The following is a 14,387-nucleotide window of genomic DNA, read 5'->3' on the forward strand; positions in this document are numbered from 1 at the left end:
CTTTGCTAGTTCCCCTCCAAAACTCATTCACAGTAGCACAGTATGTCAGACGGGCAGAGAAGGCTCAGGGCGCGATGGCCATGCTTCACTGCCCAGAGACAGCTGGCACCACAACATCTGTTTTACACCCTTACAACCTTAACAGTCCTCTAAGGCCATGAACACACACACACAAGCCTCCGGATAGAGCTTCATATGAAGCAAACGAGAGCACTAGCTCCAGGATTCAAAGTTTACTGAGGTGTAGAGACTGTAGGTGGACAGGGAAGGGAAGTATAAACATATTCTGCTCTCCTGAGCAGAGGACAGCTGAGGGGGGGGGGGGGGGGGGGGGGGGTTTGTTTTAACATACGCCTCGACTCACACATACTCTGCTTTCTGAGAGCCAGGTCTACACCGGGGGTACTGGAAGGTTATTGTAGGGCAATGTGTACAAAACTGGCCTCAGCAAAGAGCCGTGCCAAGTTCTCCCCGACTCAGAGAGATTTAAACAAACATCTTAGGGGGGGTGAAGGACATTTGGGATTTAAAGGTAAAGTCACAAAAAAAAAAAACTGCATGTGGTTCCCTTCTGTAAAAAAAGAAAAAAAGAAAAGAAAAAACACAGATGACTATTATTTAAAACTACATCCATAAAAATGTGCCAAACAGCTCAGAAACACTGGAAAAATAGTTTGGAATGCAGGAAGACAGGTGGAGCATATGGGCACAAACATGTTTGCAATTTCGCCTGGTACCAGAAGTAACAGAAATTACACACTTCCCCCTTTACCTGATTAAACTAATAATAATGATAATAATAATAATAATAATAATAATAAAAAGAAAAAATTAAATACAAAACATTTTGAAAAATCAAAACATTTGCCTACTTTTTTCTTAAAAAAAAAAAATCTACACATAATAGGCATGTGTAGTATTTTTTGGTAAACACGTTTACCTAAAGCTGTGTAATTTCTTTAGTCAACAGCACCTTGATATATGCACACATGGTTCTGCCCATAGTCATCTTCCCATTAAATCTAATCACATGGTTCACAGAGCCAATTATTCTCCGAGTCAGTCTGGTGGAGAGGCCTGTGGTTAACTGAGCAGAAGTGGTTATGCAGAACAGAAACGAGAGTGAGAGCATGTGTAATTGTGCACAGGGGATGAGATCCTTCAAGTGCGCTGCATGCAAGTTAGACTTCTGTCGACACTTCAGAGAAGTCCACGTGTGACAGCTCATTCTCAGTTCACTTGAATTATTTTATCTGTGCTTTTGTGTTAAACAGGAAAGAGCATTCGCAATTAACTAACTTTTATATCGTGACATTTCAGAGTAAAACAAGAAATGTAGGGTTTGACTTTGAGATTTTTCAGAGATCAGAATCACAAGACAAATTTCGATTGACTATTGTTATTAAACTAAATAATTAACTAAATAATAAAAATTTCTGCTATATTCTGCTAAAAAAAAAAAAAAAAAAAAAAAAAAAAAAAAAAAACATTAAATGGAAAAACTTGTTGCCATGACAAGGAATTGAAAAAAGGACAAGATAATTTTCTTAAAAATAAAAAAAGTTAATTTTTTTTTTAAATCATAAAGAGAAATTCAAAAAAATAATTATATAGTAATATTTTAATAATTGATTGCTATTGACTATAGAAATTTCAACTTTTTTTTATATATATATAAAAAATTATATATTTCTGATCATTTCCATAACATTTCCAGGCTTGAAAAATCAAAATTTCCCTGATTTTTCTAGGTTTTGTGTAACTGTAGGAACACACAGTATGATAACGTTAGCTTATTATTTTTGCTTCAGATGTGGAGAAAGCTGCATTTCAATAAACTACAGGTGTAAAAATATCACTTAACTGAAATACATTTTTCCATGTAGAACAATGTGCACAGGAATTGTGAATGTTCTGACCTGTGGTGAACTGGCCCTTCATCTTCTGGAACACAGGATCTTGAGCGGTGGCTTGAGCTCGCCGGGCCAGGGACTCTGAGGCAGCGCTTGAGAACATAGTGGACACATTAGAGACATTCTCCAGGCCCACGCCGAACGTGCTGACCAGCTTTTTTACAAAGTTGAGTGTATGCGGAGTGATTTTAGCATCGGACACAGTTCCACTCTTTTCGAATGCCACCGAGTAACATTTAGCCAGTCCTTGCTGGAGCTGCCGCAGAACCTATGGAAGGAAATGAGGGAAAAATGAGAAACCAAGAGACGAGGATGAATGGTTAACGAGTCTTTATCAATTTACCATGAAGGATAACACCATTCCCGCATATTCAATCCAATTTGCCATTTTGATAATACTAAAAATCCTTCAGAGGCGAAGATGTTCACCAGAGAGATCTGTAAAAGCCCGCCTCTACCGGTCTCTGCTGCAGAGATTAAGCTTAGACTTCAAGAGAAGATCGCCATTAACAGACTAATTTGACTGGGACTACACTTCATCAATGTCTGGAAAATTAAACCCTGTTTTACTTCACTGAGCTCTCTCAATGCCAATTTCTTTCATCCTCCAGTTCTCCTTGCTAAACTTTCTTTCCTCGCCCTTTCCCGTCCTCTTCTGCTTTTTCTCGCCGAGTGTCCCACAGGAACGGGGCTCTTGCGTCCCTGTCCAGTCTCGACGCATCACCGCATCAGTCCTGTCACGGCAATCCAATCTCCCCACATACACTCCCCTCACCCATCAATCACGGCAAGCCCCTCGCCAAAGCCCGATTAGCACTGGAGCGCCAATGTCCACCTGCGCTGCAAAACCACTTTTCAGCCTCACTGAGCCCCAATCGTTCCCCTCTGTCAGCTTTCATCTGCTTAGCCGGCCCTCTGAAAACAGCTACGTGTACGAGAGCATGTGGTGTTAGACTAAAGAACGTAAGCAAACCAGACAGAAAACGCATTCATGTCATGTTTAACTTGCGCTAAGGGCTGATGTGCTTTAAGAGGTAGCCACTCGCTCCTGGAATACAAAAAACACTCACTTTAACACATAAAACCGCTCACCTCCTCGTGCCAGTTCTCTCTGAACCAGACCATCTGGTCCACGATGCCCTCCAGAGAGGAGAGCAGGGTGGGGTGGAGCTCACGCTGCATGTGCATGATCCGGCTGCAGCGCCACATGGGAGCAGTGGCACGGATGGGACCCGGGTCAGATGCTGAGTGGGTCTGGGCAGCTGCCGAACTGGGCTGCTGCTGGCCAGAATCTGGGGAAAATAGAAATGACAACACATGAAGGAAAAAGTTGACTTTTGTAGGACTTTGTGTGAAGGCTCAAAAAAAAAAAAAAAATCATACCGCTCTTGTAGCGCTCCCTCTGCTCGATTTTCAGCGTCAGGTACAGGGTTCGGATCGGAAAGTACACCGCTTGAGGGTATACACGTCCCACCTAAAAGAAACAGTCCCAGGTTACATTTCAGATCGTCCCAGCGGGTTCGGGTCAGAGCGAGCAAGAGAAACGTAGTGCTGACATGCTTTGAAACTTCTCTGTGATAGTGCAGGCTTTTGAAAATGAAGCCGTAGAGGGAAAGCAATGAGATGGACAAACATCAAGAGCAGATTAAAACCATGGCTCAATATGACACTCGCTAAAAGCTTGTCTTAGCCCGAGTGTACACTTTCTCCCTTTCAGAGATCTGCGGTGTCCTTAAACAGCATCACAAAGAGAAGGTTCAGGCTGTTTAATGATTTAGCCCATAAAATCGTGTATTTATCAAAACGGCACTGATACGTTGACACTATGGACAAAAGTCTTTTTTTTTTAAATTAACAGTAGGGTAAGGTTGTATGATTACAAGTAACAGCACAATAACAGTATATCGATATAGGACACATTTTTGCAAGAATACAAAACCCAAAATTTTTTGTGTTACATAATCATGAAGCAAATGGCTATTTTTGATAAGGCAGTAACTTAATTTCTTAAAATAATTAATTTCAATTGTATGCCAATTGGATGCAAGAGAGGGAACCTAATAAATTGCAAATTCTGTACATTTTCTGTTAATATATAAAATTTTTATATATGAATATTTCATAATAGGTCTTCTGGGCAAAAAGTGTAGTTTTTAAAGGTCTTAAAAGTTGTGTTTTGGGCCATTATGCTTGGGCACAATATCTGTCAAGTGAAATAAAACTGAAAGCACAATATGGTTTCTGCGAAGCGCACACTTCGTTCAGACAATCAGCTCGTGATCCAGTGTTTTCCACGCCTCAGAATGGCTCAGGTCACACTGAATGCAGTGAACTCGTTTATTGCATGTGCTGTGAGTTTAGCGCACATTTGGGAATGTAAAGGCCACCAAGTTAGTAGTTTGTAGTAAGATGCGTTTTTATAAGCATGTTTTCATTGAAGCTGGAGTTTTCTTCAAAATAATAACTCTAGTGCCACTTCTGTCAAAATAAAATCTTAAAAGTGCAGTATGAATTCCTGACAGCTAGCGGTTTAAATGGGTAACGTTAATGCAGTCCAAATTCAAAATATCTCTTTCAAGTGTAGAAATTAGGAAAGAAGTATTGTAATTTCCCTAATGTAGTGTAAAGCAAAAATAATCTACCTATGAAATATTTATTTTAAAGTGCAACTGCAAAATATGGCTATTACTGAAATAATAATAACAATTTTATACTATTGTTATTCCTATATTGTAATTTGTTTGGCTTCCTAAAACACCAGTGTGAATGTAATTTAGACTGAGACAGCATACCACAACTAAAAAGAGGGTTCCCTGTCGATACTCCACTCGTACCAAGTCTTGTTAAAGACGCTATGGGAAAAAGCCTTTTTTCTCCTGAACTGAAGTCTTATTCAATCACGCAGTGAAACTGCACGCCTATTGGTTCATGCAGTGTGTATAAAACGAACCAATGGGTCGGCAGCAGAGCTGCACGAGCCTATGGCGACGAAGCCCGCCAGAATGGGCGGGGCTATCTGGCTATACAAGCGGCCGTTTTGCCATAGGATCCTCAGATTTCTTCTCCTTCAGCGAAGACGACTTCGCCCTCGCTGATCCCGGAAGCCTGCTCGCCGTCGAACATGCCTCGCAGCTGAACAAGCGACCTCACCTGCAAGCTGACGCCACCTTTTCCTCGCGCTCTAGCACCACAGAAGCCCGGTCTCGTTCGCTGCCGCCATCCGGCGATATCTCACGCTTCTCTAAAAGAGCAAATTGGGGCGTTGTTTCAAATGCCTGGCCTTCCCTGCACGCCGATGACAGCCATAGCAAGTGCGTTTCCTGCTTGGGAAAATCCCACGCAGATGACGCGCTCATTGCCTCTGACTGTTCTCACTGCGAGAACATCAGTCTCGCCTCTCTGTGCTCGCGGATCGCTTTCTTTTCAGAGAGCGGCTCTGCCCCTCGCGCCCCCCCGTTTTCTTCCTCCCAGGGACCTGTGAGGAAAAAACAGCGGGGCAGAGGATCTCAGTGCCTCGCCATCGCCACAGAGAAAGGTTTCTCCCGTCCTGACCAGCGTCCCTCTGTAAGCGCGAGTGATCTGGTCTCGTTCGGGGGAAGTGACGAAGAGCTGGCCGATGACAGCATGTCATTGGCAGCTTCGGATGCCGAGGAGCTGTCGGGCTCAGCTATTGACTCCACCCTCCCGCATTCGTCAGCACCCAGCGCTGCCAAACCCGGGATGGACGCCGAATTTTTCCATGTCCTCTCAAGAGTGGTCGAGGAGCTGGGACTGGATTGGTCTCCACCAGAGGAGCCTTCTTGCAGCCGTCTTGACGAATGGTTCCTGCCGGGGCGCCATCAGGCCCCTCGCCAGCGACCCTCGCCGTTCTTCCCTGAAGTTCACGACGAGCTGACGAAATCATGGCACGCCCCCTACTCCACCCGCCTCCGTACTTCTGCTTCATCCGCCCTCACTACAATTGACGGTGCTGAAGAAAAAGGGTACGACAAGATGCCTCCATTGGATGAGTCAGTGGCTGCGAAACCTCTGCCCACCCACTGCCATCGGCTGGAAGGCAAAAGCCGCCCACCCGTCCAAGCCATGCAGGACCACTTCAGCGCTCTCTGGACGCTCCTACACTTCAACTGGACAGGCGCTTCACTCTATGGTGGTTTTACAGGTCTATCAGGCCAAACTCCTCGCTGCTATGGACGAGTCTGAACCGGATCCTGCGACTCTCAGGGAACTCCAGCTCAGAACGAATCAGGCTTTTACAGCCGTTACTTTCTCGTTCCCAAAAAGGATGGCGGCCTCCGGCCCATCCTCGATCTCAGACGCCTGAATCACGCCCTCATGAGGAGGTCGTTCAGGATGATCACAGTGAAGCAGATCCTCTCGCAGGTTCGCACAGAGGACTGGTTCCGTTCTCTGGACCTGAAAGACGCATACTTTCACGTCCAGATAGCCCGCCATCACAGACGATTCTTGAGATTCGCCTTTGAGGGAGTGGTTTATCAGTACACGGTCCTTCCCTTTGGACTGTCTCTGGCCCCACGCACTTTTACGAAGTGCATGGACGTGGCTCTTTCCCCTCTAAGACAGATGGGAATCCGCATTATCAACTACCTCGACGACTGGCTCATTCTGGCCCAGTCAGAGGTGCAACTACCTCTGACTGGTCTAAGCGCTCTAAGTGAATCTACCCCACTTAGAGCGCCTGGGGCTCAGGGTCAATTTTGCCAAGAGCGCACTGTTTCCCAGCCAACGGGTATCATTCCTGGGAACAGTTCTGGACTCCGTTCAAATGAGAGCTGTGGTAGCGCCAGAACACGCTCTGGCTATTCAAAAGCTTGCGGCCTCCATCGAGATTGGCACCGCTTGCCCCATCAAAGCGTTTCAGAGAATGCTGGGCCTCATGGCCGCAGCATCACCGGTGCTACAGCTGGGCATGCTCCGCATGCGACCCCTTCAGCGCTGGTTTAAACCACGGGTTCCACCCCACGCATGGCGACATGGTCGCCTGCATATCAGGGTGAACCAGGCCTGTGTGACAGCCCTGGCCCCCTGGAAGAACCCACAATGGTTGGAAAAGGGCGTGACCATGGGGATGGTCTGCAACAGGAAAGTTGTCACGACAGACGCCTCCAGCACAGGTTGGGGAGCGCTGTGCGATGGCGAACCGACCTTTGGCATTTGGTCGAAGGCGAAGAAAGGCCTCCACATCAACTGCTTAGAGATGCTAGCAGTATGTCGAGCCTGCCAGTTTTTCCTGCCAGAGCTAAATGGGACACCATGCGCTTATCCGCTCAGACAGCATGTCCGTGGTGTCCTATATAAATCACCAGGGAGGTCTCTCCTCGAAACGCCTCTTCATTCTAGTAGAGCGCCTTCTGGAGTGGGCTCAGCTCAACCTGCGCTCGCTGAGAGCAGCACACTTGCCGGGCAGACTGAACCAAGGAGCGGATGTGTTATCTCGGAGCAAAGTCCCCTCGGAAGAGTGGATGCTCCATCCGCAGACGGTTCAGACGATCTGGAAGATCTTTGGCAAGGCCGAAGTAGACTTTTTCACCTCCAAAAGACAACTTTTACTACCCAGCTTATTATTCGAATGTCAAGGACGCGTTGGCCCACAACTGGCCCAACCTCCTCCTTTATGCATTCCCTCCAGTTGCCCTGATTCCACAGGTCATCAGGAGGATCAGGGAACAAGGACACAAGGTCTTATTGGTGGCCCCCTTGTGGGAGAACCAACCTTGGTTGTCGGAGCTGACTCAGCTGCTAACCGCAGCCCCCTGGCCTGTGCCCCTGAGACGGGACCTTCTCTCTCAGGCGAACGGATCATTATGGCGCCCCCATCCCGAACTGTAGGCCCTTCACCTTTGGCCGCTTGATGGGAGCCTACCGGCCTCCCAGGGTGATTGCTGAACACCATTTCTGAAGCTAGAGCCCAGTCTACGAGACGCCTCTATGCCCTTAAATGGTCGGTTTTCTCCAAATGGTGCCTAAACCGCGGTGAAGACCCCTCTACCTCTGAGTTAGCGGTGATTCTGTCCTTCCTGCAAGAGCTGCTGGATAAAGGACGTTCTCCCTCTACACTCAAGGTGTTCGTATCAGCTATAGCGGCCTTTCACGCACCTATAGCGGGCCAATCAGTGGGCAGAGACAATGCAATTGTCCGCTTTCTAAGGGGAGCCAAGAGGCTGAATCCGCCTCGGCCCCTTACCGTCCCCTACATGGGACCTACCCACTGTACTGCGCCAAAGGGCACCCGGTCACGAAGCAGAGACTCTAAGTGGATAGTGGATGCTGTTATGTTGGCGTACTCTTCTTTGGGCCTTCAATGCCCCATTGGCGTACGAGCCATTCGACTAGAGGCATCGAATGGTCACTGCAACCACTGCAACCACTCATCTGGTCACTGCAACCATAAAAGCTTCTAGAGGCTTCTTACCAATCCAATATAATGCAAATGCCAAATTAAAATAAAAATAAATAAATAACCAGCAAAATATTGCAGATGATTATGCTTAATAAATCATGAGAATCAGAAATCGTGATCACAATTAAAATATGAATAGTTGTGAGGCCTATTTCACATCTTTTGAAGAAAAATGCTCCTAGTCTTTATAGTTTAAATCTAACAGACAGTGAAGTCTGACTCATAACCCAATCTTTGGATCCTCTTATTGTTATGTAATAGTCCCAAAAACATGCTTATCAACTTGTTCCTCTCCTCTTTCTCCCCTGGCACTGCGATATCCGTGAGGGGTGTGAATGTTGTCCGCATCAGTGTGTGTGTGTGGGGGGTGAAGACAAATATGGAGGCGGCAGACAACGCTCCTTCTCAAACTGCCCGCAGCCCCTATCAGGTCTCACAGCATCCAGCTCAAGCAGCCCATTAGAGTGGAAACACGATCTTCGTCAAATAGACGGCAGAAAGCAGGCTGGCCTTTAGGTGTAAAGAGACACCTCGGAGTCAGATGGGCAGCCATGGCCAGGACCTTCTGTTAAGAGCTTGTTAAGTATCGCATTAAAAATGAACGATGCAACGGGGGACAGATCATCCCTAAAATTGGAGAAGTCTCATCATATTTTAGGGTGTGTGTGCGCGTGCATGTGATGGGTGTCTGTGTGCATAAAGGTGTTGAATTTTTCTCGCCTCGGTTTCATCTCAAGGCACCCCCACAGCGCACCTTCATCAATATTTCACCAAACGTTTTTAAAACATCCTACCAACTGGAGCACAGCTAAATAATTCAGAACCTGAAATAAAGGTGCTCCATCCGCTGGAGATTTTACTTGAAAATCAAGAGTTTTACAAAAAGTCTACCTTTCACTCGTCATCGCTGCCTTAGATCAGACCCAAAAGATCCTTCAACAAGGAGACTTGTCATCCCTAAAACAGCCTTGACAACTCCATTAATTGAGATTATGGTGTGCAAACATATCTATTTCATTGGGTGCTTATCAGGGACTCAAGTGTACTTAATCTCAAAGTGAAGCATTTCCACTTTCCCGGTTGCATCAGTGCTGAAATGGAGAGATTAGAAGTCGCTGGTCTGGCATGTATACGTGAGAAAAGAGGTGGCCGAGCTGCATGCAAAAGCCATTTGGAACAAGTCAGTGAATAAGAGGGGGATTTCGCCATCTTTTCACGTGGGTTAAGTACACAGAACTCTCTCTCCGTCTCCTTATTTCTCCCTCTCTCTGGGCCCCTGGAGCAGCTGTTTCCTCTTTGAAGTTCAGAAGCTTTTTAAATGGCTTGGAAATAGTACTCCATCAAAGAGGGCAAATTAGTCTCTTGTTTAATTGGCGGTTCTGTTCCCACAGTTGGAGAGTGTTTGATATTAACCCAATAACAATGCTTTGCATAAATAAATGAGGAAACTGGCAAAACTATGAATTTGACAAAGAGGGTCTTGATTGCAGACTATCTCTCGCAAATTAAATTAATCTTGATTAGATGGATATATCAAGCATGAATGTGCTACTATAAAAAGGTAATGTAGTGAGCAATCCAACCTGGCTGATGAGATTGAGGAGAGGTTTCCCCTCTGAGCCAACTAGACAAGTGAGAAGCTGAGGGATCCAGGCCAGCCACTGGATGGGCGGCACTCCAATGCAGTACTTGTCCACAGCGTCGGCCAATGTGTTCTTATCATCAAAACTCAACAGCCACAGCACCTGAAGAACAGAGACGGTTTTTTGGCAACAGTTCTGATTTTATAAACCCAACTGCAAGACAAAATTTAATCTACAAATTTTCTTTGAAATAGCCAGAACTTTTGTAAAATAAAGAAATATGACACTGACATTTTATTTAAATCAAAAATCATTTTATATTTAATAGGGGTGCTCCGACTGATTGGTCACCGATAACTATCGGCCGATAATCGCTTGGGGATGTTTGATTGGCGGTCTCTAAAAAGGCCGATCTCAAGCTGATGATGCGCCTGCTGTGATTTGTCTCAGTCTTTGTCCGGCGAGGGTGAAATAATTATAATACCGAAGGTGAGGTACAATTCATATTTCACTGCAGGTGAATAGGGTAAAAAGATTAACTAATAGTTATCACCTTACTTACCTAGTTGATTGATTACATTGATAATTGCAAACATTTTTTGTATTACAAGCTTTCTAAAATGTTAGGTTTAAATATGCAAAGGAGGCATTATTTAATGAAATATGCGCTAATTTGCATACATTTCTAGAACAAAAATCTAAACACTGGATGAAATTGGTTTCAAAATTCTTTTCATTTTATTGACATATTAAGAGTCAAAAGTTTTTACAGAGGGGATTTTGGGTATTTCATTTTGTCACTCCATAATTCAAAAAATACTTAGAACAGACAAAAAACTAATTTTCAAAATTTTTGGGGGAATAAATGTTGTATATAATCAAGCAAATTATATATGAACAAATCCCTCTGTAAAAACCTTCAAGATATAGACAGGTATAAAGATGTAAAGTTTGGTGTGTGTAAGTGCTACTGAAGTGGAGATATATGGCTCAATGTAGGAGAGAAAACTCATTTTGAGAAAACTGCCTTTAAAAATATGTATTGTAATTGACATCTATTGACACAAATAGATAAAGTGCTATAAAAGAAACACTTAACACTGTCTTTTGGATGTTTTCTTTCCACTAGTCTGAAAAAATACTTTATGAAAAATCAAAAAGCCCAAAATCTCAAATTTGACAGGTGCATGAAAAAACTGTGTTTTTGCCTGCAGTGTCTCCCCTTAATTTGAAAACCTTATACCAGACGTAAATTCACAAAAAGCGTGAATCACCGCGAGCTCTCTCTCTTTCTCTCTCAAAATGTGCAAACGGCTTGAACTATAAGAGTTGCATGCTGAACAGTTGACAGCAACTCTCACATGCACAATCGAGGCAGGATCGTGTCACTATAGTTTATAAATGGCATTTCTTTTTAATTCTTGCCAGTGTTTAAACCATTCAGCGCTTGCGCGCTCTCCTGGAGACCGTGCGCTCATGAACACACACCTCCAGGTTCACATCCGTTTGCAGTGCGTATTGTGCCTGCGCTCATCATAATGGATTAGAGCATTCACACTGAAAACGGCTGCGTACCGGCAGTGCATTCCAGGAGCGGTGCGTCTGCAGCAGTGCAGAGATTGTTTCCGCTGCATGCGCTGAATTAAAGTCACAGCGCATTGTTTGCAGTAAATATGAACATGGATTGACACGAAAATTTAGTAACACCATAAATGCATATAATTAAAGTCTACTGTTTCAGTCAACATGTAATTTTGTCTAGGTTTAAAGGGAAAGAGCACTTTTATATAAGGCAATAATAAATGGTTCTAGTGGAGGTAGAAAAACAGTTTGTGAACTACAGTATTGCTTGTAATAAAGATTTATTTTGTAACAAAAGGAAAGGCAGCAGAGCTGACTGTTTATGCCAAGTTTGTGATAATGTAAGAAAAGTAGCTTAAATGAATTGCCACTTGAGCAACTTAATCTATAAATCTAGAAGTAAATGCAAAAGTAAAAAGCATTGAATAATGTGTTGCTTTGCTTATATTTATTGTGTTTAAACATGTCTATGAAAGATTGTATTACTGCACTGTGTAAAAAAAAATAATCACAATGCTGAAAAAGCATTTTCAGCGACAATGTTTGGATTTGAAATCAAAATAATGGATAAATGTTTGTGGTAAACAGCCACAGATCAATTGTAGACTCCTGTGTGAAAGCACAGTCAGTACTGCTTACACACTGCAAACGGAGTAGGCCTGTGTGTGAACCTGGCATAAAAGGCCACCTCATATACAGCTCACAAAATCAGACTTGTGCTGTGTGTACGCTATTGCACGATTGTAAAAACAAAAATGCACTACATGATCAAACATTTAGGTGAGATAAATATATATTTTTGAAAAATGACCCCTCCACCCTTCAAATTAAAAAATCCCCTCTCACAAGAGTCACCTTGAGGGGAAGAGGGGAATTCATTCTCAAAAAAGAAATTCAGGCCCTGAATAAATGTCTAAAAATCCTGATTGGAGTACTTTTTCCTTGTTATTGTGCATAATCTCTTTTCAAGCACATGTACAGTTGTTCACAAATCTCTTAATTTGGAAAGTCAAGTTTTCATCAAGTCAGCATTCATAAATAATCAGTTTGGATAAAATGTTCCTCAACCTTTGTGAATGACCAGGTAACGTTTTCATTTGAAACTAAATCTATATGTCAGCGACTGAAGATGAGGCTATCAGCTCCAGGAAATAGCTACTCCAGGGCTTAATGGCTTGTAAAATCATCTCGCCCACCTTACTCCCACGAGTCAGCTGCTGTCTTCTTTTGCTATTGTTGGTGGGGCTCTGCTATGGTGGCTAGTGGGATGGTAAAAGATGAACCTTCATCTCTGCTGAGGCCTGATGGAGACATTAAGCACTGGCCAGCCTGGGCTACACGGCTTACGGATAATTACTGATAATCAGCGAGCAGCTACTCTCATTAATCACGTGTAAACTATGCCACCGTCTCTAAAGCTTCAGTGGCCAGCAGCAGTCCAGACACAATCTAAAGTGCTCCTCGCAGTCAAACCCATGCTGGAAAAAAAGAAAAAAAGCCAAATGGAGCTGTTTGATCTAGCGTACATTACTCGACAGAGAGCAGACTGCCATGTATATAGTATACATACAAAACCCATCGTCAGGTCTAATAACAATTACATCCATCATTGGAGGTTCATCAGTCTGAATGCAGTGCGTCCCCCTGTCGCAGCTGCATTAATTCAGAAATGGCACACGGTGACAGATATGCCCCCATTTAGCAAAGCCATCAGAGTAGAATGGGTTTACTGGACCACAAATGAGCACTGAGTTTGCCTGTGTGTTATGGTAAATGGGTTTAATGGTAAAACTAATTACAGGCCTGTCAAAAAAGATGCTATCCCATTATGACATGCTCTGTGCATCCCTGCCAACCATTTTTGCCTGTTATTGACAAGAAAAACACTAAATACATGTTGCCCTCTAAATACATGTTGCCTTACACAGTACAACTGATCAATAGTTCTTGCTTCCCTACTTTTACTAATCACAATCAATGGGAAAGTTCACTGAATGTTTTAGCAGACTTTAAGCAGTGTTACAAAGGTCAGGCTATAAGTGTTATCATCATTAACAAACTAAAAATAATTATCTAAAAATTAATTATAACAAAAATAATTAATTATCTGAAATATACCATTAAAAGGCAGGGTATGCAATTTTTCAAAAACGTCAGGGCCGAGTCCCAAAACAATCTTGTAGCCAATCAGCATTAAGGGGCATGTCTACTCGTGAAATGGAGGAAAGAGCCTTCAGTGAAAAGCCGAGCGACAGAAATATAGAGGTGGTGGATAAAAAAAACAAAAGAGGAAAACGTCTGTGGAACGATAAGGCAAGAAGTAGGACCCGTGTAAATATCGGAACAGCTTTCCAGCGCTGGAGAGAACTCAAGGAGCGGAAGGCCTGCGATCGGATGCCGAGGTTGCTTTGTTTCTTCTCGATAGGTGAGTAAATCGTATCTACACTGGACGCGCCACGATGCAACAGCTAAAGTCTATCTACACCGGACGCGTGTATTTCAGCCAAGAATATAGTTGTTTAAAACTGAAATCTGCGATTTATTTATTAAAAAAACAGCGCCTATTTGAAAATGTGCTTCGCCGATTTCGGAGCCGTGAGCTCCACGCGATCAGCTCATGTATCCCGAAGAGAGGAGCATAACCTCGGCTAGTCCTTCTGACATTTGCCGCTGGCCCTGATGTCTCTGTAGTGGATAAACATAAGATATAATTCATTTTGGGTAAATCTAACAGGTAATCTTTGGTCTTTATTCTATTGTTCTATTAATATGTTTAATGAAAATGAAAATGGTGTTTGATATATTTTGTCTGTAAATACAGTGAGGAAGATTGCAGTAGCCTGACTGACGTTATCAAGTACGCTGCTCTTTGCAGAATTACCGGACTTG

General features: G+C 43.7%; 1 protein-coding gene across 1 annotated transcript in view; it reads right to left on the minus strand.

Moving 5' to 3' along the window:
- LOC306851921 (transformation/transcription domain-associated protein-like) overlaps window positions 1-14,387 on the minus strand; it is a gene marked incomplete at its 5' end in the record, with an annotated part of 106,299 nt that overhangs the window by 10,573 nt on the left and 81,339 nt on the right. Inside the window, 4 exons of the mRNA XM_079388431.1 lie at window positions 1,920-2,181; window positions 3,006-3,205; window positions 3,297-3,387; window positions 9,918-10,079. Coding sequence (XP_079244557.1) covers window positions 1,920-2,181; window positions 3,006-3,205; window positions 3,297-3,387; window positions 9,918-10,079 — 715 coding nt within the window. The remainder of the gene's footprint in view (window positions 1-1,919; window positions 2,182-3,005; window positions 3,206-3,296; window positions 3,388-9,917; window positions 10,080-14,387) is intronic.

Source organism: Barbus barbus (assembly GCF_936440315.1).
Source record: "Barbus barbus genome assembly, chromosome: 32".
In the NCBI taxonomy this organism is placed as follows: Eukaryota; Metazoa; Chordata; class Actinopteri; order Cypriniformes; family Cyprinidae; genus Barbus; species Barbus barbus.